Source organism: Dipodomys spectabilis, unplaced genomic scaffold, assembly GCF_019054845.1.
Source record: "Dipodomys spectabilis isolate Male_0828 unplaced genomic scaffold, ASM1905484v1 ptg000053l, whole genome shotgun sequence".
Lineage (NCBI taxonomy): Eukaryota > Metazoa > Chordata > Mammalia > Rodentia > Heteromyidae > Dipodomys > Dipodomys spectabilis.
Genome location: NW_024870730.1, coordinates 13,067,156 through 13,091,338, shown reverse-complemented (window position 1 = coordinate 13,091,338; position 24,183 = coordinate 13,067,156). Strand labels below are relative to the sequence as shown.

General features: G+C 42.6%; 1 protein-coding gene across 1 annotated transcript in view; it reads right to left on the bottom strand.

The window, feature by feature from the left end:
• Positions 1-5,645: 5,645 nt before the first annotated feature.
• Gabrr1 (gamma-aminobutyric acid type A receptor subunit rho1) overlaps positions 5,646-24,183 on the bottom strand; it is a 33,863-nt gene continuing 15,325 nt past the window's right edge. Inside the window, exons 3-10 of the mRNA XM_042679583.1 lie at positions 21,692-21,798; positions 19,532-19,599; positions 18,411-18,634; positions 16,325-16,407; positions 12,490-12,630; positions 11,415-11,567; positions 8,803-8,999; positions 5,646-6,540 (exon numbers count right to left, since the gene is read on the bottom strand). Coding sequence (XP_042535517.1) covers positions 6,247-6,540; positions 8,803-8,999; positions 11,415-11,567; positions 12,490-12,630; positions 16,325-16,407; positions 18,411-18,634; positions 19,532-19,599; positions 21,692-21,798 — 1,267 coding nt within the window. The 3' untranslated portion in view covers positions 5,646-6,246. The remainder of the gene's footprint in view (positions 6,541-8,802; positions 9,000-11,414; positions 11,568-12,489; positions 12,631-16,324; positions 16,408-18,410; positions 18,635-19,531; positions 19,600-21,691; positions 21,799-24,183) is intronic.

Here is a 24,183-nt window from a genome sequence, read left to right as displayed (position 1 = left end):
TCAATCGAAGAAGCCTGGTCTTCGGTTAAAGGTATCTGAGTAGCTGCGCTCCTCTGCTAGAACCACCAAACAAGCGCTCAAAGTTTAAGATGATAAGATTTTAATGTGGTGAATTAGATTCTTATGTAACTAGTGGTGTAGGTAGCCCTGCTTGAGGAAAGCTTTTATTATGTGCTTTTCACACCTTTATGTACTTAGTAACAACTTCCTCAAATATTACATTTGTGTTAAAGATATTAACAAGTATAATCTAAAGATAGTTGTTTTTTCTCATGCTAATTTTAAGCAGGCTTGACTATGAGACCTGCATAAAACAGTCCTGTGTTAAAGGCCTGATATGCTTGGGCCCAGAAATATTTCTGGTTTGGGATTTAAAAAAATAATTTGCATATCTTATGGACAGAACCTAGATTTAACCAACATTTTCCTTTATCTTTCATTTGCACTTTGTATACCAACCCTGGAGATAATTTTCTAGTGTTTTTATTATTTTTTTATTTTATTTATTTTTTTTGGGGTGGGGGGCCTGAACTCTTTGGCCTGGGCCCTGTCACTCAGCTCTTCAGCTCAAGGCTTAGCGCTCTACCACTTGAGCCACAGCGCCACTTCCGGCTTTTTTTCTTTTTGCTTATGTGGTGCTGAGGAATTGAACCCAGGGCCTCAGGCATGCAAGGCAAGCGCTCTACCACTGAGCTACCTTCCCAGCCCCCTACAGTGTTTTTAGTGTACCTAAGTGTAGATTGTCACATGGGGTCAGGCATATGAACTCTTCCATTTGTGTCATGTCACAATATTTTGGATTTCAGCTTTGGATTGTTCAACCCTTACTATTAACTACTAAGTTGCTACATGCTATGTAAGTGTGTACAGTGATATTTAGCTTACCTTTAAAACTTTTGGACTACTTGTTAGTCTTACGTTCTCTTTATGTGAGCTCTTCAGGAAACTTTTCCCTTTTAACAACTCTTTGTAGCTCTCATAAGATAGGAAACTTAGGATAAACCCAAACATTTCATATTTTTATGAATACTTGTGTACACTTAAGGCATGTGATTTCCTACAGTCTCACAAATGTGTTTTTTATAGTTCTGTTGCTGTTTTCACTGTTACAATACCATGTTTTGAGTTGGATGACATTTGCTGAGGAGTATATTTCTCAGCACCCAAATAACAGGTGATGAGTTCCCACAGGACCCAGTTCCTCTCAACCACATCAGAACCCAGAAAACAGCTGAAAGCTAGCTACCATCTTACAACTGATAAAGTCTTCTAAAATGTTTTATTTTTATTTATTTATTTTTTGGGTCCGGTCATGGGGCCTGAACTCTGGGCTGGACGCTGTTCCTCAGCTCTTCAGCTCAAGGCTAGCACTCTACCACTTGAGCCACAGCGCCACTTCTGGCTTTTTTCTTATGTGGTGCTGAGGAATTGAACCCAGGACCTCAGGCATGCAAGGCAAGCACTCTACCACTGAGCCACCTTCCCAGCCCCCCTAAAATGTTTTAAAATACTTGATTCACTTTAGTCTGTTTCAACAGAAGAAACTGATATGAAGTTTTTTTTGTTAAGATTCCGCTTCATTTATAATAGTTTTTTTGTTTTATGTGTTTCTAACATGAATGTCCTATATAGTCTGTTTCTGACATAAATTGTAGCGTAAATTTCTAATGTAGATATTCTACATAATCTATGTCTGTGTCCTACATAGGTTAACCTTCAAAATATCAAATTTTCATTGTAAGTGTTACCTGTGTGCCAGCTAGCACCTTCATAAGGCTGTGAAGTGTGATGAACTCCTTATTTTTGTACTTATTGAAGCAAGCATTTTATAGCCCAATTATGTACCTGAGTGATGAATTTTGATATGTAAGTTAATACCTTTGAGTAAGCAGTCTCTGCTACCATCAAATTATAATAATTTTTTGTAATATCTTTATAGATACATATTAAAGTGTGAAAAACTTAAAATGTTCATCTGTGTGTTTAATAACAGTTGCCTTATTTTTAAATGAAACATAAAAATACATGAAGATAAAGCCCAGGTACCCATCAGGATTGTAGCTGTTGGCTTGCTATATAAATGCCATATATTTTTCCTATGATGAGATTTTTGTTGTTGGTCGTGGGGCTTGAACACAGGGCTTGGGCACTATCTCTGAGCTCTTTTGCTCAAGACTAGTGTTGTACCACTTTGAAGCCACAGCTTGACTTCCAAGATTTTTTGTTGTTGTTGGTCGTAGGGCTTGAACTCTGGGCCTGGGCGCTGTCCCTGAGCTCTTCAGCTCAAGGTGGGCACTCTACCACTTGAGCCACAGCACCACTTCCGGTTTTCTGGTGGTGAATTGGAGATAAGAATTTGGCTTTCAAGATTTTTTTTTAAAAAGAATAATTAAGTACTGCCAGGTACCAGTGGCTCATGCCTGTAATCTTAGCTATGCAGGAGGCTGAGATCTGAGGATTGTGATTCATGTAGAACGCTCGCCTTGAGCTGAAGAGCTGAGGGACAGTGCTCAGGCCCAGAGTTCAAGCCCCACAACCGACAAAAAAAAGTCCTTTTAAACATTTTTTTATTTGGCTCAGAAGCTGAAAAATGACAGTCTTCGATGATAAATGTTAGATAGTTAGAGTATTAAATTTGAATTTTCAGAGGCCAAACAAGTTACTTTGGTGCTAGTCCTGAAGCTTGAACTCAGGGCCTGGGCATTGTCCCTAAGGCTAGCATTCTTAGTACTTGAGCCACAGCTCCAATGCCAGCTTTTTAGTGTTTAATTAAGGAGTCCCATAGACTTCCCTGTCTGGGCTGGTTTCAAACCTCAGATCCTCAGACCTCAGCCTCTTGAGTAGATAGGATTACAGCCATGAGCCACTGGTGCCTGGCTTAAGCTACTTTTAAAGGTTGTATTTAGTTGGTTTTTTTGTTTGTTTGTTTGTTTGGAGGCAGTGGCTATGTAGCTTAGGCTGGCTTCAAACTCACGATCCTCTGCCTGCACCTCCTGAGTGCTGGGATTACAGGCATAAACCACCATGCCTGCCTGACTGTTTTGTTCAGATGAGGAGAATTAAAAGCAACCAAAACCTCACATTTTTCCGCTTTATTCAAGATATGCTTAAATTCCTCAATCCATGAATAATTAAGTGCCCGTAAATGACACCAATTCAAGACTAAACAGGAACCTTGTGGCATGCCATCTGAACTAACACATTCCTCTAATATGTAGGATATGAGAATCTCAAGTGTGTTCACTGAGGAGTGCCACTGTTGAAGGAATGAACTTCAGGTTCAGTCACAATCTAAAGCTTTTGCATCCACACTCTACTCCCCTCTGACAGCTACGCAGTACTATTCTATGAAAGTATTTTTCAGCCATAATGCTGTAGCCACAGTTTGGTACATCCCAGGTCACAAAATCCACCCTAGGAAGATGGTGTCATTTTTAAGAGGTGTGTGTGTGTGTGTGTGTGTGTGAGAGAGAGAGACAGAGAGAGCATGTATGCCAGAGTGCCAGAGCCCTAGGTGCCAAGGATACTGTAGCTTTGATTCTCTTGGCTTTTTATCTCTAGGTATTTTCTGCAAAGAAAATTTGAATTTATGTTCCCCAATTTCTGAGATTGCCACTGACCTGCTCTCTACCTCCTGTGCTCCCCCATCCCACCCTCCCCATCCCCACTTCCCCTTCTGAGCTTTAATCTGAAGCCATGAGGTTTTTTCAGCTCAAGGCTAGTGCTCTACCACTGGAGCCACAGCTCCACTTTTGGCTTGTTTTGGTAGTTAATAAGAGACTCACAGATTTTCTTGCTCAGACCAGCTTTCTTCCTCAGATGTTCAGCCTCCTGAGTAGCTAGGATTGTAGGTGTAAGCCACCAGCACCCGGCAGCCACTCTTTTTTTTTTTTTTTTTCTTTTTTATCCTGGTCTGGGGCTTGAACTCTGGGCCTGGGCACTGTCCATAAGCCACAGGCCACTTCCGGCTTTTTCTGAGTAGTTTATTGGAGATAGGAGACTCCCAGACTTTTCTTTGAACCATGATCTGAGGATCTCAACCTCCTGAGTAGCTAGGTGAGCCACCAGTGCCCAGCTCACTTTTTTCGTTTTTCTTTTTTAAATGATAGCTGGGGGGTTAGGTTAATGTAATGTAACCAAGCTAGCCCTTTAATTCATGATCCTTCTCAGCATCCTTAGTGCTGGGATTGCAGGCCTGTCCAACCATACCCAGCACCCTTCTGCCACTTTCTAACTTTTGGCTTAAGTGTGATATCTTTGTTCCAGAGAGTTAAGATTGGACAAAAAAAGGATTCAAATGATCTAGTAGAAAAAAAATTACAAAAGCTGGGCTGGGAAGGTGGCTCAGTGGTAGAGCGCTTGCCTCGCAAGCATGAGGCCCTGAGTTCGATTCCTCAGCACCACAATCACAGAAAAAGCCGGAAGTGGTGTTATGGCTCAAGTGGTAGAGCACTAGCCTTGAGATGAAGAGCTGAGGGACAGCACCCAGGCCTAGAGTTTAAGCCTCATGATCAACAAAACAGCAACAACAAACGATTTATAAAAGCTAAGAAATTAGTCTACAAAGCCCAAATTTCTTACCCTAAAAAGACAATAAGGCTAATTTGATTAATAAAAATTTGCTGTTTTGAGTGTAGAGTAGGCATTAAAAGTTCATGTGATCATCAGCCAGTGGCACCATTGCACGATGGTGGAAACTTTTAAGAAGTAGGGCCCATGTAGAAGAAGTTGTTACTGAGAGTCATGTTTTTTAAGGTCCTTTTCTGCCTGTCCTTTTGTTTCCTGAATACCTCCACATGCTGGTCGAAGTCACAGGTTGGGTTCACAAGCCAAAATGAGAGGGCCAAGCCATCTTAGATAGAGACAATGAGCTAAAATAAACCTTTATTTTTATTAAATTGACCATCTCAGGCATTTTGCTGTTAAGTTTACTATTGGAGTTGACTAAAAATGAAAAATAACAAAACAAACTTATTTTGATGAGTCTTTACTAGAAAAAAAGGGAATTTGCCTTGTAATTAGGATTTATGTTTACAGGTATTTTTCTCATGATTTTAGTATTGATGATCAGTCAAGTTAACTTTGAAATGAAACAGACATTTTTGTGTATAGAATTCTGTTTAATAAAGTAAATTTCAAGTATGACAAATGTTGTTTGGGTCAGTTTGGTTGGAATTGATCTATATAGTTTATAAATACACAGCATTAACATCTCTGTTCTAAAATAATACATCACATTCAAACCCATGCATGCCCTGACAATCAATTGCCACTGGGCATCTCCTGCCTGGCACAGGGGCTTCAAAATCTGGAGGAGAACCTGTTTTTTGGTTCAGTGAGGACAAATGCAGACAGATGTCCAGTGATGGCTTCCTGTTTCTTTTGCTTTTTGATGTTTTTGTTCTCTTAATGAACTTTGTGAATGTTTCTTATACTCACAAATTTCAAAGGGAGTCCCAGTTTATACATTTTCTTGAAATGGTCATGCAGAACAAATTAGGCTTTTCCTAAATTGCTCAGTGATAAAATTACCTTACTGAAAAAAGCATGTCATTTTGAATGAAGACCTGCTCCAAGAGAGAGATAGATGAAGTCATGACGATAAAACATGGAAGACTTAAACACAGTTTTGTAGGCTAGTCATCTCTATAACAAAACTGACAAAATGTAGACATGTATCCTGTCTTCAAAGTTTCACTACCAGAAAGAAATATCTGGCAAAGTCAGAAGAGATTTCACCAATTGAAAGAGCTTCTCTTATGAGAGGTGAAACCTTTGAATTGCAGCTTGCAAATAAAACCGTATGCACATTATTGGTGAAAATGTAGGGCCATGCTGATTTCATGAAGATGAGCGTTAGGGACTGCCCAGTTTCATCTGGTTCAGAGACTATAAAGACACTCATTATTCATTAAGGTGAATAAGCATATGAGATCTAAAAGAGGTTGGACAACAAATGCACCCACAGCCCAGTTATTCTGCTCTTCCCTGGGGACATCTGAATAACAGCATTGGTTGCTATAGTAACATATTCCTGAAGCACCTAGTATAATGCTATAGATACAATAGGTGCTCAATACACAAAAAAGTGTCTTGTCAGTGCCACTTTGGAAACCTAGACAAGAGATAATAAAAATACAGGAGGGTATAGGGTTATTTTTTTAAAACCATTTTTTCTTCCTCTTCCTACAGGTAATTTCTCTGGTACATACCAGGAAGAATAGGAGACTTCAGAATTACAGGCATCTATGAGAAAACAGACCAGTATATTAAATTGAATAAAATGTACGCCGCTGGAAAAATGATCCTGGAGTATTTATCAATGGCATGGGTGTTGATCCTCATGCTCACGTAGCTGTTTCTTGAGCTTTTCCTCTGTGGGGAGCTTCTCTCTGAGGCCAGGGTCAGCTGCACCATCATCCGGTCAGGCTTCTCTCCATTCTCAGGCATGTAGCTTCCCAGGTCATTCACCTCGCCATCGCTGTAGCTGCCGTCCAGCATCACTGCACGGGCCTGTGGTAGCCCACAGGTGCAGGGGAGCTGCAAACACAGCAAGCATACACCCCATGTGAGCTCAGTGCTATCCATCATTCAGAAGCCTGCAGAAGCATGGTATCTCGTGTGTGTGTGTGTGTGTGAATAAAAATTGGATCTACTATTTTAGAGAGAGAGAGAGAGAGAGAGAGAGAGAGAGAGAGAGAGAGAGAGAGAGAGAGAAAGTGTGTGTTTTGGACTGCCTTTTTTGTGGTTTAGTAACCAAGGAAAAATGATCACAGTGTCATTACGGACAGTTACTCTGCCAGACAGCTGGCCTAGCAACCACCTATAAGGTCCATGGTTTGTTCTCCAGCAACACACACACACACACACACACACACACACACACACACACACTCTCTCTCTCTCTCTCTCTCTAAAATAGTAGATCCAATTTTTATTCAACTAAAGACTCTATTGACTCACAAGAAACAAATTGTACAATGGCATAAGATCACAAATACCTAAAGGAGGAGGGCACTACTAAAGATTGAACTTAGGATCTGATACTTGCTTAGGCCAGTGAAGGATTGTTTGTGTTTTCCTTCCTTGTTTTTCTCCCCCTTTTTCTCCCCCTTTTCCTTTCCTTTCTGTCTTTCCTTTTTGTTGTTGTTGAACTCTGGGCCTGGGCACTGTCCCTCAGCTCTTCAGTTCAAGGCCAGCACTCTACCACTTGAGTCACAGCACCACTTCCATTTTTCTGGTGGTTTATTGGAGATAGGAGTCTCAAGGACTTTCTTGCCCAGGCTGGCTTTGAACCATAATCCTCAGATCTCAGTCTCCAGAGTTGCTAGGATTACAGGCGTGAGCCACTGGGACCTGGCTTTTCCTTTTTTTTTTTTTCTCATGAAGTACTGGGGATTGAACCCAAGGCCTTCTGCATGCTAAATACATACTCTACCACTGACATCCACCCTAGTTTCCCCTGCCATCTTTTTCTTGAGACAAAGTCTTGCAGTGTAGCTCAAGCTAGACTCCCTTGCCATCTGAAGCTTTGCATCCCAAGTGCTGTCTTTACTGTGTATACCACCATGTCTGGCACCAAGCCCTTGGCAAAAATATGTACAGATCACATTATTGTGAGTGGGAGTTTGAAAGGTGGCTGTTTGAAGAATAGATTACTACTATGTGGTTAGATTTTATTTTTATTCATTTTTTGTCAGTTGTGGGGCTTGAACTCAGGGCCTGGGCATTGTCCTGAAGCTCTTTTGCTCAAGACTAGTGCTCTACCACTTTGAGCCACAGCACCACTTCCTAGATTTTATGTTTTTAATGAAAAAGTATCTCTAACTAGCTTTACCAAAGCCAAACCTACCAACAAATATAAATTCTGTAATCTGGTATCTCACATGCTACTGTACCAATATCTAGCCAATATTTACAATCTAGAGGAGATTACCATCTCCAAGGAGTTGCAGACTGGAGGGAGAAAGAAAAGGTAAACATAATCTCAGGGCTGGGAAGGTGTCTCAGTGGTAGAGTGCTTGCCTTGCATGCACGAGGCCCTGGGTTTGATTCCTCAGTACCACATAAGCAAAAAGAAAAAAAGCCGGAAGTGGCTCAAGTGGTAGAGCGCTAGCCTTGAGCTGAAGAGCTGAGGGACAGCGCCCAGGCCCAGAGTTTAGGCCCCATGACCGGACCAAAAAAAAAAAAAGATAATCTCAGAAGCCGGGCACCGGTGACTCATTCCTGTAATCCTAGCTACTCAGAAGGCTGAGATCTGAGGATCATGGTTCAAATCCAGCCTGAGCAGGAGAGTCCATGAGACTCTTATCTCCAATTCACCACCAGAAAACTGGAAGTGGCACTGTGGCTCAAGTGGTAGAGCACTCACCTTGAGCTGAAGAGCTCAGGGACCAGGCCTAGGCTGAGTTCAAGCTCCAAGAAAAAAGATAACCTGAGAAATGCTGACAGCTGAGAGCACATATGAAGGAAAACTCCCTGGGATAAGGTGAATTTGTTCCTGGTGGATTCTTTCATTGCATCTCTATATTTGTCAGTAACTTGTTCTACAATGTTAAATTGTCTCTTCCCCTTTCCCCTTCCTGGTATTTTTTTCACTAAATTTTCACACTATCAAAAGGAACTATATCTTATTTAAATTTAGTTCAGAGTAGGTGAAATATATATAGTAAATTTCATACGTTACATCATACATCGTTCTGTTTGCTCTTCACAAGAAGTAGGTAAAGGAGGTGGTATGATGGCCCTATTTTACAGAAAGGAGACCTGCCCACAGTCCCAGCACCTGACGCTTTATGTTACCTTCTCCCGCAGCTTCCGTTCCTTCCGCTCCTGCACGGTGGTCAAGTAGTTGACAGCTGCATATTCTAGCACTGAGAGGAACACAAACACAAAGCTGACCCACAGGTAGATGTCCACGGCCTTGATGTAGGACACACGGGGCATGGAGGCATTCACTCCTGTGATGATGGTGGACATGGTCAGCACCGTTGTGATGCCTACAACAAACATTGAGAGCAATGAAAACATGTGCTTGGTTTACTACGTATAATATGGATGGTGTTGTGTCTGGCTGTCTGGTATTCGAAGGTCTCCCTCCCTCCCCTCTGTCTAGCAAACACCTACTCAACTTTCAAGTTTTAGCATGTTTTTTTGTTTGTTTTTAGTTCAAGCAAGTACTGGGGCTTGAATTCAGGGCCTGAGCACTGTCCCTTAGCTTTTTCACTAAAGGCTGCTGCTCTACCACTTGACCATACCTCTAGTCTGGCTTTTTGGGAATATCTCTTGGATTTCTTTGTCCTGTCTGGCTTTAAACTGTGATCCTCAGAGTTCATCCTCTTTAGTAGTTAGGATTATAGGCATGAATATATAGACATCAGTGCTTGGTGAAAAGATTTAGCTTTTACAAAGCTTTTTTTAGGGTCCTCTCTCATCATGTACACATTTTCTTCTCTGTAGACTCATCCTATCATTGGATTGCTTTATCCCTCTCAGGGAATCTCACACATTGCAGCAGCAGCATTTCTTTTCTTTTTTCTTTTTTTAATGTGAAAACACTGTACAGAGGAGTTACAATTACATGGGTAAGCATCATCATTTCTTTCAATTCTTTTTCTTTTTTTTTTTTTTTGGTGCCTGTTCTGGGGCTTGAACCCAGGGCCTGGGTACTGTCACTGAGCCTTTTAGCTCAAGGCTAGCACTTTACTACTTGAGCCACAGCTCCACTTCTGATGTTTTGCTGATTAACTAGAGCTAATAGTCTCAAGGACTTTCTTGCTTGGGCTGGCTTTGAACCTTGATCCTCAGATCTTAGCTTCCTGAATTAATTAGGGTTATAAGCATGAACCATGGATGCTTGGCTTTGATTCAGTTAGTCTTGAGACTGCTGCTGTAGAGTCTTGTAGTTCTGACTTACTTTTATTACCTGGCAGGCATCCCTAGAGCCACTCCACAATTTTACCAAGGATGATAGTGTTAACATCATTTGTGGTAGAGAGATTTTCAAACCAGAATGCATACTTAATTGGCACACTAGCTGTTCAAGCTGCAGAATACCTATTAGAAGACAGGGCATCTGTCTGTGGAAATTTGCCCAGAATTTCAAATTAAGCTCAGAACATTTGCTTGGCCAACATCAAATCACAGGGGATTGGGGTCACCTTCAGGGGTAGATCCAATCCATTTTCACTAAAACCTGATGGGTCACATACTCTCTTGCAGGCCCTGACTTGTCTGAGCAATGGTACTTTGTACAAATAAATAAGATATAGTTAATGGCAAGCAGCCATTCTTGGTTCTTACCAAAAAATTAATGGGATTGCTTGTTAAAATGTAGTTTCTTATAGGAGCTGAGAATATGGCTTAGTGATAGAATGCTTGCTAGCATGCATGAAGCCCTGGGTACCTCATGAAGGCTTCAGTACCACATACATAGAAAAAGCTAAAAGTGGGACAGTGGCTGAAGTGGTAGAACGCTAGCCTTGAGCAAAAAAGAAGCCCAGGCCCTGAGTTCAAGTTCCAGGGCTTGCCAGAAAAAAAAAAGTAGTTTCTTAGAAGTGCTTGTCACTGTCAGGGACAGTGCCCAGGTCCCAAGTTCAAGCCCCATGATCAAAATAAAATACCACCCCCCCCCCCCACACACACACACATTCTTGGCCCTTGGCCATTCCAATTCTTCTACAGATATGATGAGGCCAGAGACATCTTTAAAAAAAATTTCCCTCAGGGAAATCTCTTGGCCTACCTTTTGAGAAGAAGCCTTGTTATATAATATGATGCATTCTACAAATGGGCAGAGAAAGCACCCAAAGGGCAGGTTCTGTACCCCAGGATGTGGTTCCAACTAAACTAAAGGTGGGGTGTCTAGATGGATATTGAGAAACTGTTCTCTTATACAGAGTCTTCATTATGGGATTTTCCCTGGGAATCAATACCCTGGAATATTTTCAAATTAGAATGCCAAAAAGACCAATTGTAAAAGAATGATTCTTTCTTTCTTTCTTTCTTTCTTTCTTTCTTTCTTTCTTTCTTCTTTCTTTCTTTCTTTCTTTCTTTCTTTCTTTCTTTCTTCCTTTTCTTTCTTTCTTTCTTCTTCTTTCTTTCTTTCTTTCTTTCTTTCTTTTGTCGGGCTTGAACTCTGGGCCTGGATGCTGTCCCTCAGCTCTTCAGCTCAAGGCTAGCGCTCTACCACAGTGCCACGGGATTTTCTGGTGGTTTATTAGAGATAAGACTCTTACAGACTTTCCTGCCCAGGCTGGCTTTGAACCGAAATCCTCAGATCTCAGCCTCCTGAGTAGCTAGGATTACCGGCGTGATCCACAGACACCCAGCTAAAAGAATGATTTCTATGTGGAAGAAATTACTTATGTTTTCCAATGCTTGGACTGTGCACTTGAACTTGAAATGTCCCTTACCTAAGGGGACTCTGGCTGGCACAGCTCTGCGGTCGATCCAGAAGGACACCCAGGACAGCATGACCATCAGGGTGGCAGGAAAATAGGTTTGGAGCAAGAAGAAGAAGATGTGGCGGCGCAATGTGAAATTGATGTACAGACGGTTGTACCAGCCTGGGGAATAGAGAAAGAAAAGACAGTGTTCTTCTCATCTTTCATAAAACAGGTTTTATTCAGGGACTCAAAAATGCCTTAGAGAGTCCACTGGAACTATACTATGACATTAGCAGAGTAGAAGTGGAAAATAAGGGACAGAAAGGTATAGTAACTCACACCACCTGAGGGAATCCATCTTAAAAAATTTTTGGCCATCCTCCTAAACACAAAGTGAACCCCTAATAAAGATTATTTAAACCTTTTGGAAGAAAAACCCCCTCTGTTTCCACCTCCTGGAGTTCATTTCAAATAAATATTATATATGTGATAAGATATACATAGGTATTGAGCCTTTGGTTTCCTCTTTTGGTCTCACTGTGTGTAACCCTAGAGTCCTATGTAATTTATCCTGTCCCAGTGTATTTTAGATCTAGTTTCCACATATAAGAGAAAACATGTGCTGTTTATGTCTCTGAGTTTGGATTAACTTGTACTAGGCCCACCCATTTCACTACAAATGACATAATACTATTCTTTCTAATGGCTTTGTAAAATCCACTGTGATAGGTACCACTTTTTTCTTTGATCCACTCATCTATTGCACGGCATCAGGGCTGTATCCAGAATATTGAACTCTTGTTAGTCAAAATACAGTCTAGAGCTCAGCAGCCTCACTGCTACCTGGGAGCTTGTTAGAAATCTAGACTCTTGAGGCAAAAAGCAACAGCAACAAAACAACAGCAACAACAACAATAAACCATCCCACCACTTCCACTAATGCTTGTATCCCACTCGATTTCACTGGGGACTCCATCTTTGGTTTAAAATGCAGGCGATTGAGGCTCTGCTCATTAACAACCACGTCATATCTTTCCTAATAGGGGATGGACCGCCACAGCTATGGTGCAAGCTATGTAACACAGCCACACCCCAGCCTCACCTGTGCTGCTATAGAATGCTAGTTTGGTGGTGGTGTGAAATTCTTGAATGAGGAACTGAGAGAGTGAGATCCGCTCATCTGTCTTTAAGGAGTCATTGCCTTTTTTCCAGTAGAGCATGAGGTCGTCTTCTGTGTAGGCATCTGGAAGAATGAGAGGCAGCATCAGACCCAAGATGAGGAAGACAGACCTGTCTGGGGGCAATGTGGGACCTATGTTTCCTAATCTCCCACTCAAACCACCGGAATTGTGTTAACATAGTGTACGTAAATAAACTGCCATTGAAACAGAGCAAAACCAATCGCAGAAAGACAAATCTTGTTCTCCCCAGTCGTCCAAAAGCCATCTGAGCAAACGCCCAAGTGAAAAGGCTTATCCACAATCCAGCTTGTCTTTGCTAAGTTAAACCAAATGGTTTTTCTCCTTTATCTCATGAGTACCATCAAACACAGGCCTTGTGGATGCTAAGCAAGCTCTAGATACAATCCTAGCCTTGATATGGCTATTTTGTTGGTCAGAAATGGTGAAATACTAGAAGATGTCACATGATTCTATCTTATAAACCTTTCTGCACATTTCCTTTCTTTTTTCTTCCTTTTTTTTTCTTGGAGAGGGAGGGCAGTACTGGAATTTAAACTCAAGGCGTCATGCTTCCATGTGAGCCTTATTTCCAGCCTTGCTTTTTGCTGCTACCATTTTGGAGATGGAGTCTAGTGAATTTGTCTGCATGGATTGGCCTCAAGTTGTGATCCTCCAGATCAAAACCTCCTGGACAGCTATGATGATAGATGCAAACTACAGGCCTCCAGCTCATTTTCCTCATTTTTTTCTTCTTTCTAAGTATAATGATTCTCTGATTGATAGCAAATGCCTTTACCCACTATCAGATGATATGGACTACATTGTAGTAAAAAGAATCCATGAAGAAATGTGAGCAGAAAAGACCTTTTTTCAGGTCTCCAATTGTGCCTACCCAGAATAAAGTCAATCTGATTCCATGATTAGCACTGTTTGGTATCATAACTGCCCCCCACCCCATTTTACTATTTCACAGTCCAGTTACACAAACTCTCCAATTGCCTGGCTGTAACTGAAGTGAAACCTATTGGGGTTGCCAGTCCTTGTCTCCCCCCTGTAAACCATCTTTTGTGTGACTCCCTAGCCCTTCACCTGTGTGAGGGATAGTACACTCCTCAGACCAGCTTGGCTATGGTACCCTGCTGTTATGACTTCACAGAAGTCTGTGAATGTATTTTGTGGTATTCATGATTAGTATTCACAACTGGATTTAAGTAAAAGGCCTTGAGAGCAGAATGGAGACTTCCTGGCACAACTTGCACGTGTGGATTGTTCCCAGTCTGCCCTGCTGATTGTGCTGCAGACAACCCCCTATCGCACAAGCCAGTGTTTTGTAGTGTATCTCTTGTTATGTACAGTCTACTGTTTCTATCTCTGTGTAGAACCCTGGCTGCCTCAACCTGAAGAAGCTCTGTTACAGATGGGGGCAGAAGCTCCCTTGTTGTGGGGAAAAACAAGACTATTGCCAATAAACTTGGTATTTCATCATGGCTCAACCACTCAGGTGTCTGAGACAAGGGCTGACATTCTTTTGAAGGGGGATTATAATCTTCTCAAGGGGATCTTATGAAGGGAAGGTAACAACACAGAAGCAAAGCCTCAAACAGTAACTCGTCCTGGCTCATTGGTCCTGGGTGTTCCACACCCTTGCCCTACATCCAGTGGCCTACATAGCTGACCATTCGGCCCCTGCTATGTGTGGTGTTGGTTGGCATCCAAACACTGTCTGGTCCCAGATGTCTGGAGCTAGGGGCCATCCACTGCTATGCTGGCTTACAAAAGTGCTCTAAATCAATGACCGTGAATATTAATCCTCTGATACCACAAGTACTGCCAAGGCCAGGGATCGTGGGGCAAACTGGAGCCAAGGAGAGTCCAGACTATGCCTGTCAGAAGCAGTGCTCAGGCAGACAGAGGAGAAGGGAGCAGATACTGGGGAATGAAGGATGGAGCAGCTAGCTTGGGTACTCTGCCTCTGCCTGGCTCTTTCTAAGGTCTAGTTTGGATATGTGCTGTTGTTTTATTGTCGTAAAATACACGCACCTTCAAAACTGCTGTCCTACTTACTTTCCAGCATTCAGCGGTATCAAATCTATGTTTTGCGACTGTCACCATCAGAATTCTTTTCACTGTCCCAGTCTTTCCTTACGCCCTACACCTACAACTACTATCCTACTTTCTGTCTGTGATTTCTAAGTAGAAGCATATGGTATTTGTGTGTTTGTGTTTGTGTTTGCCTTATTTTACCCATCACAATGTCCTCAAGGTTTAACCAGATGGTAGCTTGTGACAGAATTCTCTTGCTTTTAAAAGAAAATGATATTCCATTGTGTATAGCATATTTTACTTGTCTAGTCATCGATCAGTGAACACTACTGCAATTTTAGCTGTTGTGAATCGTGTTACTATGAATATAGTTGTATAAATACCTTGTTAATACTCTTAATATGTGTAGGTATAGGTCCAAAGTTATCACATGGTAATTTTATTTTGAATATAATAACAGTGACATCACATTCCTTTCAATCCACAGTGCACAAAGTTTTAGCTGTCCATGTTTTCACCAGCACTGGCTCCTGGCTGTCTGATAGTAGCCATGGGAACTCACTGTAGTTTTAATTTGCATTTTTCTAAGGATTAATGGTGTGTGTGTGTGTGTGTGTGTGTGTGCAAGTGTGTATGTGTGTGCATGCATGTGTATGTGGTCAGGGATTGAACCCAGGGTCTCAGCATGCTAGCAAGTGTTCTACCACTTGAGCCATGCTCACAGACCAGGGTTAGTGATGTTGAGCATGTTCTTATGTGAACCTTAGCCAGTTGCACATCTTCTTCTGAAAAATATTGATTCAAGTCCTTTGCCACTTCTTTAGTAGGTTGTTTTGATGCTGTTTAAGAGTTCTCTTTATGTGGAGCTGGGAAGGTGGCTCAGTGGTAGAGTGCTTGCCTTGCATGCATGAGGCCCTGGGTTCGATTCCTCAGCACCACATAAGCAAAAAGAAAATAAAAGCCGGAAGTGGAGCTGTGGCTCAAGTGGTAGAGTGCTATCCTTGAGCTGAATTGCTGAGGGACAGTGCCCAGGCCCAGAGTTCAGGCCCCATCACCGGACCCCCCCCCAAAAAAAAAAGAGTTCTCTTTATGTTCTGTTACTATATATGGTTTGTAAACATTTTCTCCCATATTGTTGGTGCTATCCTTTGGTGTACTAAATTTTTATATTTTCATGAAGTCTAATTTGCCTGTTTTTTCCTTTGATGGTTGAGCCTGTGTTCTCATTTTAACTTTCCAGTTGGTGGTACATAAGAATCTCAACAATCACATAAACTAGAAGTGGCAGTTCCACAGGATAAATGTTGCCAAATTTCATGTTGCCAAGAATTTTTTTTCAGTAGGAATGGTACTTAGTAGAAAAAAATAAAAGCTCTCTGGATGATTTGTCTACGTGGGAATATGGACACGGGTACACATTAGGCCAAAGGCTTTCTACTTCCCCTCCCCAAGCAGCTTTGGCCTAGGAATCTCTGTGAAAATTCTTAGATATACAGAACAGTGTTTCCAACCATTACTACAGGAATGAAAAAGATCCCTTATAGGAACAGATTTTAGTCTAAATTTATTCCTGAATTTTAAAATTACCCTTATTTGGTTTCCATCTCCACAATCACTTTTAAAAGCACAGCCACAAATGAACAAATTCTACTGTTCCTGCTACTGAGAGATGGAGGCGTTTGGAATTGCATGGTAGGGCACCAGACTACTCACAGCTTTCGATCTCGAGTGAGCACGTTTGTGTGTCCAGGGGAAAGCGGCTGAAGTCCATGTTGCACATTGCAGTCACAGTTACCCTAGAAATAGAAACACAAATCCAAGTCTCAGAGCCTGCTACAGGCAAGTATAGGAAGATAAGGCAAGCAAAAAAGATTTCTGCTTCCTTCCTACACAATTGCTTCCTTCCTGTAATTCCAGAATTTAGGTAAGAAGCCTGTGAGTGAAACTCTCTTTGAACTACTCTCAGATATTTCTGATTAACCTCAGGATCTATGTGAGACAGATAGAATATCTCTGCCAACTTCAGCGTATTGAAGTATTTTAAAGAAGTAATGCTGTCCATCAATGTAGCCATGTAAAATAAAAGCCCTAATCTATAATATGGTCTCTCAAAAGAAACTCTTGCCTGGGTATTGGTGGTTCACACCTGTAATCCTAGCTATTCAGGAGGCTGAGAACTGGAGGATAACAGTTCAAAGTCAGCCTTGGTAGAAAAGTCCTCATGACTCCATCTTTAATTAACTACCAAAAGCCAGGTTGCAAGTGTGGTTCAATTGATAGAGCACTAGCTGAACAAGCAAGGCAAGCAAGCAAGCTAGATAAATATGCCAGGCCTTGAATTCAAATCCCAGTATCAGAAGAAAGAAAAGAGAGAGAAGAGCAAAAAAAAAGGAGCAAGATTTAAGACCATACATTGTTCTCTTGTTTTAGATTAAGTCAACTTCTTTCATTCTTTACTGCTTTTATTGACATTCAATATTGTGCACTGCATTGTGCTGTACTAGTTTCTAAATTCGGCATTGTCCCCCTGAAATATATCATTATTATTGTTGTTATTGTTACTATTATTAATATTTTGTGACAGACCTGGGGCTTGAACTCTGGGCCTGGGCACTCTCCTTGAGATTCTTTTTCCCAGCATTCTACCACTTGAGCCACAGTGCCACTTCAGGTTTTTTCTGAGTAGTTGATTGGAAATGATTTGATGAATGTTGGTTGAAGTTAGTAAGACGAACATGAGATAATAATTTTTTTGGGGGGGGGGGTCTGGTTGTGGGGCCTGAACTCTGGGCCTGGGCGCTGTCCCTCAGCTCCTCAGCTCAAGGCTAGTGCTCTATGACTTGAGCCACAGCACCACTTCTGGCTTTTTCTGCTTATGTGGTGCTGAGAAATTGAACCCAGGACCTCATGCATGCAAGGCAAGCGCTCTACCACTGAGCTACCTTCCCAGCCCTGAGATAATAATTTATGTAGGAATTTTACTCATTAAAGATATAAGAAATGTCTATGCTGAGTGGAAAGTGACACTTCCCCAAAATAACTGGAGCATAAAGGACTAGAGGCACAGTTCAAGTAGCAAAGCACTTGCCTGGCATGTGTAAAACCATTCAAATCCAACCAAATTAAAAAAATAAAATAAAATAAAGTAAAACGTGGGCTGGGACATAGATCAATTGATTTGAGCACTTGCCTAGCATGCTCCAGTTTCTAACTTCAATCCCTAGTAATACCAAAATAATAAATAATAATACATATAGGATAGGAGGTAGACTATAAGTATCAGCTTAAGAAATTTCTCCAGCTGTACTTTCAAGACTGAATAGCTCTTTAAAAGTTCTTCCCCGCCAGGCGCTGGTGGCTCATGCCTGTAATCTTAGCTACTCAGGAGGCTGAGATCTGAGGATTCCAGTTCAAAGCCAGCCAGGGCAGGAAACTCGGTGAGATTATCTCCAATTCACCACCAGAAAGCAGGAAGTGGTGCTGTGGCTCAAGTGGTAGTGTGCCAGTCTTGAGCTGAAGAGCTCAGGACAAGCGCCCAGGCCCAGAGTTCAAGCCCCACAACTGACCAACACCCCCCCCCCAAAAAAAAAAAAAACCCAAAAAACAAAAACAAAAAAACAAGTCTTCATATGTAAAGTTAGTTTTCCTTGATGCCACCAAATTTGGTGGGAAATTGGATGTTCAGAGCCCAATAGCACAGTGGTTGTTGCAAGCCAGCGCTTAGCTGTAGTGTTACACGCCGTCTTGTAGGAAGCATCCAGCATACTTGGTTAAGTCGCCGGATTGCCCTTCCTCGCACCTGAGGCTGTACAGAACTTTCCCGTCGGGCTGGACCCGCAGCATGACGTTGTCTGTGGTGGTGTCGTGGATGAAGGAGCGCTTGGAATGCACAAAAAACATGTCAGGGACCCAGATCTTCTTCACCAGCCTCCCATCAAATGTCATGCTGAGGTTGTTGGTGCTCGGAAAAGACAGCCGCTCATCCTTCCAGTAGTGCCTCAGGTAGAGGGTCATCGTGAAGTCCTGGGGGCCAGACAGACAGGAAACCCCAAACACACACTCACAACCCCACAGGGTCAGCAGGAGATTCCTCAGCCTCTCCCTTCCCCCCTCCCCCATGGCGATTACTCTCAGGAGGCCCTTCCTCCCCTCCCCTCCCCTCCCCTCTGCACTGGGAGCCTCCTGCCACCACCAGCTGTGGCTCAAGTTGACAGTTCCAGGGGGTGCATGCCAGAGAGCAGCCCACATCCAGAGGGAAAGGGGGTGGGTGAACGGACCAGCCCCCTTGCCCCTTCTTCATGCTCCTCCTGAGCTCGTTCTTGGTTGGTCCCTGGCCAACCCAGTGGGACCATCGGTTCGGGAGTGGCTGGTTGGGGAGCATGGCTCTTTTTGCTTCTTTCCCTTCCCCATCTCATTGCCCACTCTGTTCTAGGTCACATCCAGATTGTGCCCCCCCCCCCCCCAAACAAACCACTGGGCTAGAATGCTTGTCTTGGGTCGGCTTCTTGGAGGACCCAAACCTGTAAGTAAGTCCTGTAAGTTAAGTTTTGTGGAATGCTCTGTTTTTGATCTCGGCAGATCAAAGAAAAGGGGTGGAGGAGAGTGCATTCTTTCTACCCTGTAGTGTCCCTTTGAGAGCTTTTGCGCAGAGAATGGATCCCAGCTATGCGATCCTGGGTACTGGGGGCAGCAGAGGAAGTGGAGAGTGATCAGGTTTGTCATCTGACTCTATTTGTTACTTATCAATGGATCAGTGACACATTTCCCAGAGCCATCTCTAAATCAAGTGTGGGAATTCTCACCTCCCAGGAGAGCTGTGAGATTTAGTGTCTTCTGGAATGTAGACTTCCTACTGAGGGATGGGCTGTGTGAGTGTGAGTCTCCCTGCCTGCCTACAGCCCTGGTCAGAGAAGCACTCACCATGTCCACCTCTGAGATGCTGTCCAAGCTCTCCACTTGTACATCCACACCAACAGGAATGGCTGGGCCTGGGAACCGGACACAATGTTAGCATGTATTCTTTTTACTTGAGTTTGTATTACACAAGAGGTAGGAAAAAGGGGCATTTCTCCTAATACCTCAGAGTCATGTCAGATTGGAAGGTTTTGGTCAATGCAAACTTGAACTCTGGAAACCCGAGACAAAAGAGGTGGACTCATGGGCTGGCTGCCTGGAATAGCCCAGCAAGTTATTATTATTATTGTTGCTGTTGTTAATAATAATACTAGTAATGATAATTTAACAAAGTTTTTTGTTAGGAATCATCCAGATTATTCTGAAATGATATGACTATGGAACATTCTTCTTTGATTCCATATACTATCTAAAGTTATGATATAGACCTAGGTCAAAGGTTGGGTCTGAATAAGGTGTTACCTCCTTGGTGTGAGGACATCCATTTTATTTCCTGCTTGCAGCCTTTTTGATTTGACCTTCTTTTATCATGGAAGCCAGTAGCTCTCTGTCTGGCCATGGGAAAGGCATTGCTTGGGGATAGCACCCAGAACCAAAGGGTCATTTATCAAATCCACACATCTGCATTTTTGCTACATCTAAGGAAAATGTAATGCATCACAAAGGCCTTAAAAACATTAGATTGGTTGTGATTTCTGGGCCATAAAATACGTTATTAGGTTGGTGTCGATAGCTCACTCCTGTAATCCTTGCTTCTTAGGAGGCTGAGATCTAAGGGCCATGGTTCAAAGTTAGTTCAGGCAAAAAAGTCTATGAGACTCCATTAACCAGAAAAAACTCTGGGCTAGAGGCATGGCTAAGAAGTAGAGCATCAGTCTTAAGCTAGAGTGCAAGGGCTACAGGTCAAGCTGTGACACTAGAATAAGCAAGTAAAACAAAACAAAACAAAAAGTGTAGGTGGAGGGAGAAATTCTAATAAAGAAGACAGATTCCTGATCGCTCCTCTCTGCTTTCAGGATGTAGGTTGGGCTTGACAGACTCCAACCACCATGAAGTAGAAAGGGAGATTTGGCTCCAACAGCTGCCAATTATGGAATGAACAGAAACTCCTTTTGAGAACCTATTTATTTGCTTGAGGGGCAAAGCTGACAAGGGCAAAAAAAATTAAAAAAAAAAACATGAGAATGATTTGTAAAACAAATATTTTTTCCAGAAAAAAATAAAGCCCATAAGGAACTATTTGACACTAAGAGGCTGAAACCCAGCAGCCACAGGCTAAGGTATCAGAGGGCTTTAGCTTCCATCTGCACTGAGTCATTATTTTCTCAAGCTATTTTCATTTAATTAAACCCCACAGACCGTGTTCTTCCCTCACACATGTACCCACAGTTCATCTGCAAGCTCCCAAATGAGAGCAAATTTAGTGAGAGGCTGCCAGGCTGAATTTCAGACAATTTTCAGGGGGCAGCTTTGGGCTGTGGCTGCCTGGTCTTCCCACAGCCCAGGAGTGAGCTTCTCAGAAGTGCCTTCAAGGACAACTGGCTGCCCTAGCTTGTCATCCACCTACCAGTGCTCGGAAGAATGTGTTCAGCAGAACCCAGGGCAAGGAGGACAACTCTAATCAGTAAAGCCAGAAAGTCCCTGGGCTTGATTTCCTGACCATGGACAGACAGAAGGATCCTTAGAAAGAAGGCTTGAGCCAGTAGCTCACACCTAGAATCTAGCTACTCAGAAGCCTGAGATTTGGAGGATCACAGATTAAAGCCAGCCCAGGAAGAAAAATTCAAGAGAGTACATCTCCAACATAACTATTAGAAAGCAGAGCTAGAGATGTGGCTCAAGGTGTAGAGCACCAAGCAAGCAAGCCAGCTGAGCAAGTATGAGGCCTTGAGTTTAAAACTAAGAAAGAAAGCAAGGAAAGGAAGGAAAGAATAGGAAGGAAGGAAAGATGGGAGGGAGGGAGGGACTGAGGGAAGGAAAGAAAGAAAGAAAGAAAGAAAGAAAGAAAGAAAGAAAGAAAGAAAGAAAGGAAGGAAGGAAGGAAGGAAGGAAGGAAGGAAGGAAGGAAGGAAGGAAGGAAGGAAGGAAGGAAGGAAGAAAGGAAGGAAGGAAGGAAGAAAGGAAGAAAGAAAGAAAGATATCCCCATAGGACTGTGCCTCTCCTACCTCCGAAGCCAGGCCTCATGCTGAAGTCATGGTCGTCAATCCTCAACAGCTGCTCTGACTTGGTCAGAGGTGACTTGGTGATGTCAGGGCTCCGTTTCAGAATTGGACTGTGAGAAGAAAAACAGGTTGACCAAATATTCCAAGCAAGAGAGATGAAAAACATTTCTATTCTGACTTGCTTTTGATAAGTTTCCCAGAATGTTATTTTCTCCTTGTACGTGTAGGAGAACCCCTCTTCTTTTTCCATTTTCTGGATAAACAACCCAAATGATACCAGATGACACAGGTGTTTGTAAAATAGTGAAACCCCCAACCCTGTCTCAAGTCTCTGATTTTGGGAGTCTGGGAATCAGGCCTGGGAACTGATTGTTTTTAAAGCTTCTCAGCACTGGAGAAGGAGGTCAGTGGTAGAGCTCTTGTGTGGCTGCTGCAAGTCCCTGGGTTTGATGGAAGCAAGTAGAGGTAGGGCTGGCTTCCTAAATGGTTTTTAATAAGTAACCAAGACTGACAGCTGCTGGTGCTGGTTTTTTTTTTTTTTTTTTGGTGCCAGTCCTGGGGCTTGAACTCGGGGTGCTATCCCTGAGCATTTTGCTCAAGACTAGTGCTCTACCACTTGCGCCACACTTTCAGCTTGCTTTTTTTCCTTTCCTTCCTTCCTAACTTACTTCTTTCTTTCTCTTTCTTTCTTTCTTTCTTTCTTTCTTTCTTTCTTTCTTTCTTTCTTTCTTTCTTTTCTTTCTTTCTTTCTTTCTTTCTTTCTTTCTTTCTTTCTTTCTTGTTTTTTGGGGGTCTGGTCATTGGGCCTGAACTCTGGGCCTGGGCACTGTCCCTCAGCTCTTCAGCTGAAGGCTAGCGTGCTACCACTTGAGCCATAGCACCACTTCAGGCTTTTTTTTCTTCTGCTTATGTGGTGCCGAGGAATCGAACCCAGGGCCTCATGCATGCAAGGCAAGCGCTCTACCACTGAGCCACCTTCCCAGTCCTTTCTTTCTTTCTTTCTCTCTCTCTCTCTTTCTTTTTGGGGGGGGGGGATCTGGTCGTGGGGCCTGAACTCTGGGCCTGGGCGGTGTCCCTCAGCTCTTCAGCTCAAGGATAGCACTCTACCACTTGAACCACAGCACCACTTCTGGATTTTTTTCTTTTTTCTTATGTGGTGCTGGGGAATCGAACCCAGGGCCTCATGCATGCAAGGCAAGCGCTCTACCACTGAGCCACCTTCCCAGCCCCGTCTTTCTCTCTTTCTTTCTCTCTCTCTCTTTCTTTCTTTCTTTTTCTTTCCTTTCTCTCTCTTTCCTTCCTTCCTACCTTCCTTTCTTCCTTTCTTCCTCCCTTTCTCATTCTCTTTCCTTTCTCCCTTTCTCAATCTCTTTCTTTCCTTCTTTCCTTCCTTTCCTTTCCTTCTTTCCTTCCTTCCTTCCTTCCTTCCTTCCTTTCTTTCTTTCTTTCTTCTTCTTTCTTTCTTTCTTTCTTTCTTTCTTTCTTTCTTTCTTTCTTTCTTTCTTTCTTTCTTTCTTTCTTTCTTTCTTTCTTTCTTTCTTTCTTTCTTTCTTTCTTTCTTTCTTTCCTGTGGAGATAAGAATCTCATGGACTTTCCTCCTGGGCTGGCTCTCAGGCATTAGAGGAAGGTTGGGCTGGAGGAGAATGAGTGGGTGTGGCTGAGCCTGTTTTCCTTGATGTTCATTGGCCACTCTGTGAAGGGAGAATGGATTTACCCATGTCTGATGCCACCCACCCTGTCTCTATGGGACTTGACTTCTGGATTGCCTCTGTGGCAATTCGTAGTTATTTTTTTTCTAAGTAATGTATTTGCAGGTTTGACTTTTTTTTAATGCATTCATTCACCATTCACCCTCTTCCCTCATCCACAGGTACTTCTTTTATTGGTTTCTTATTTATCTGTCCAGACTTGCTTATATAGAAATATGTAAGAACAATGAAATAGTCTTAGTTCTCTACTTCTTTACACCCAATTAGCATTTTAGGAACTCTTTTATGTCTACTTGCCTTTCCTTTACTTAATAAGCCTTGGATTTGTTTGTATACCAGAGAACCCCAAGTGCCTTATTCTTTTTTGTTATTGTTCTAGTACTAGGGCTTGAACACAGGGCCTGAGCACTGTCCTTTAGCCTTTTTGCTCAAGGTTGGTACTCTACTGCTTGAGCCACAGCTCCACTTCCAGCTTTTTGCTGGTTAATTGGAGATAAGACTCTCATGGACATTCCTGCCTAGGCTGGCTTTGAATTGCGAGTCTCAGATCTCAGCCTTCTGAGTAGCTAGGATAACAGGTGTGAGCCACCAGTGCCTGTCTTGTCTTATTCTTTTTACAATGCAGAATTCTTTGAGTGGATATTTCATAAACTACGTGACCAAGCAGTCCCCTAGCAGTAGATGTTTGGATTTACTCCCAGTCTTCTGCCCTTATAAACAGCAGCCTTGAATATTGCTCATTTGCTCATCAGCACAATCTTTGAAATCCATAGATCACCGTCCTC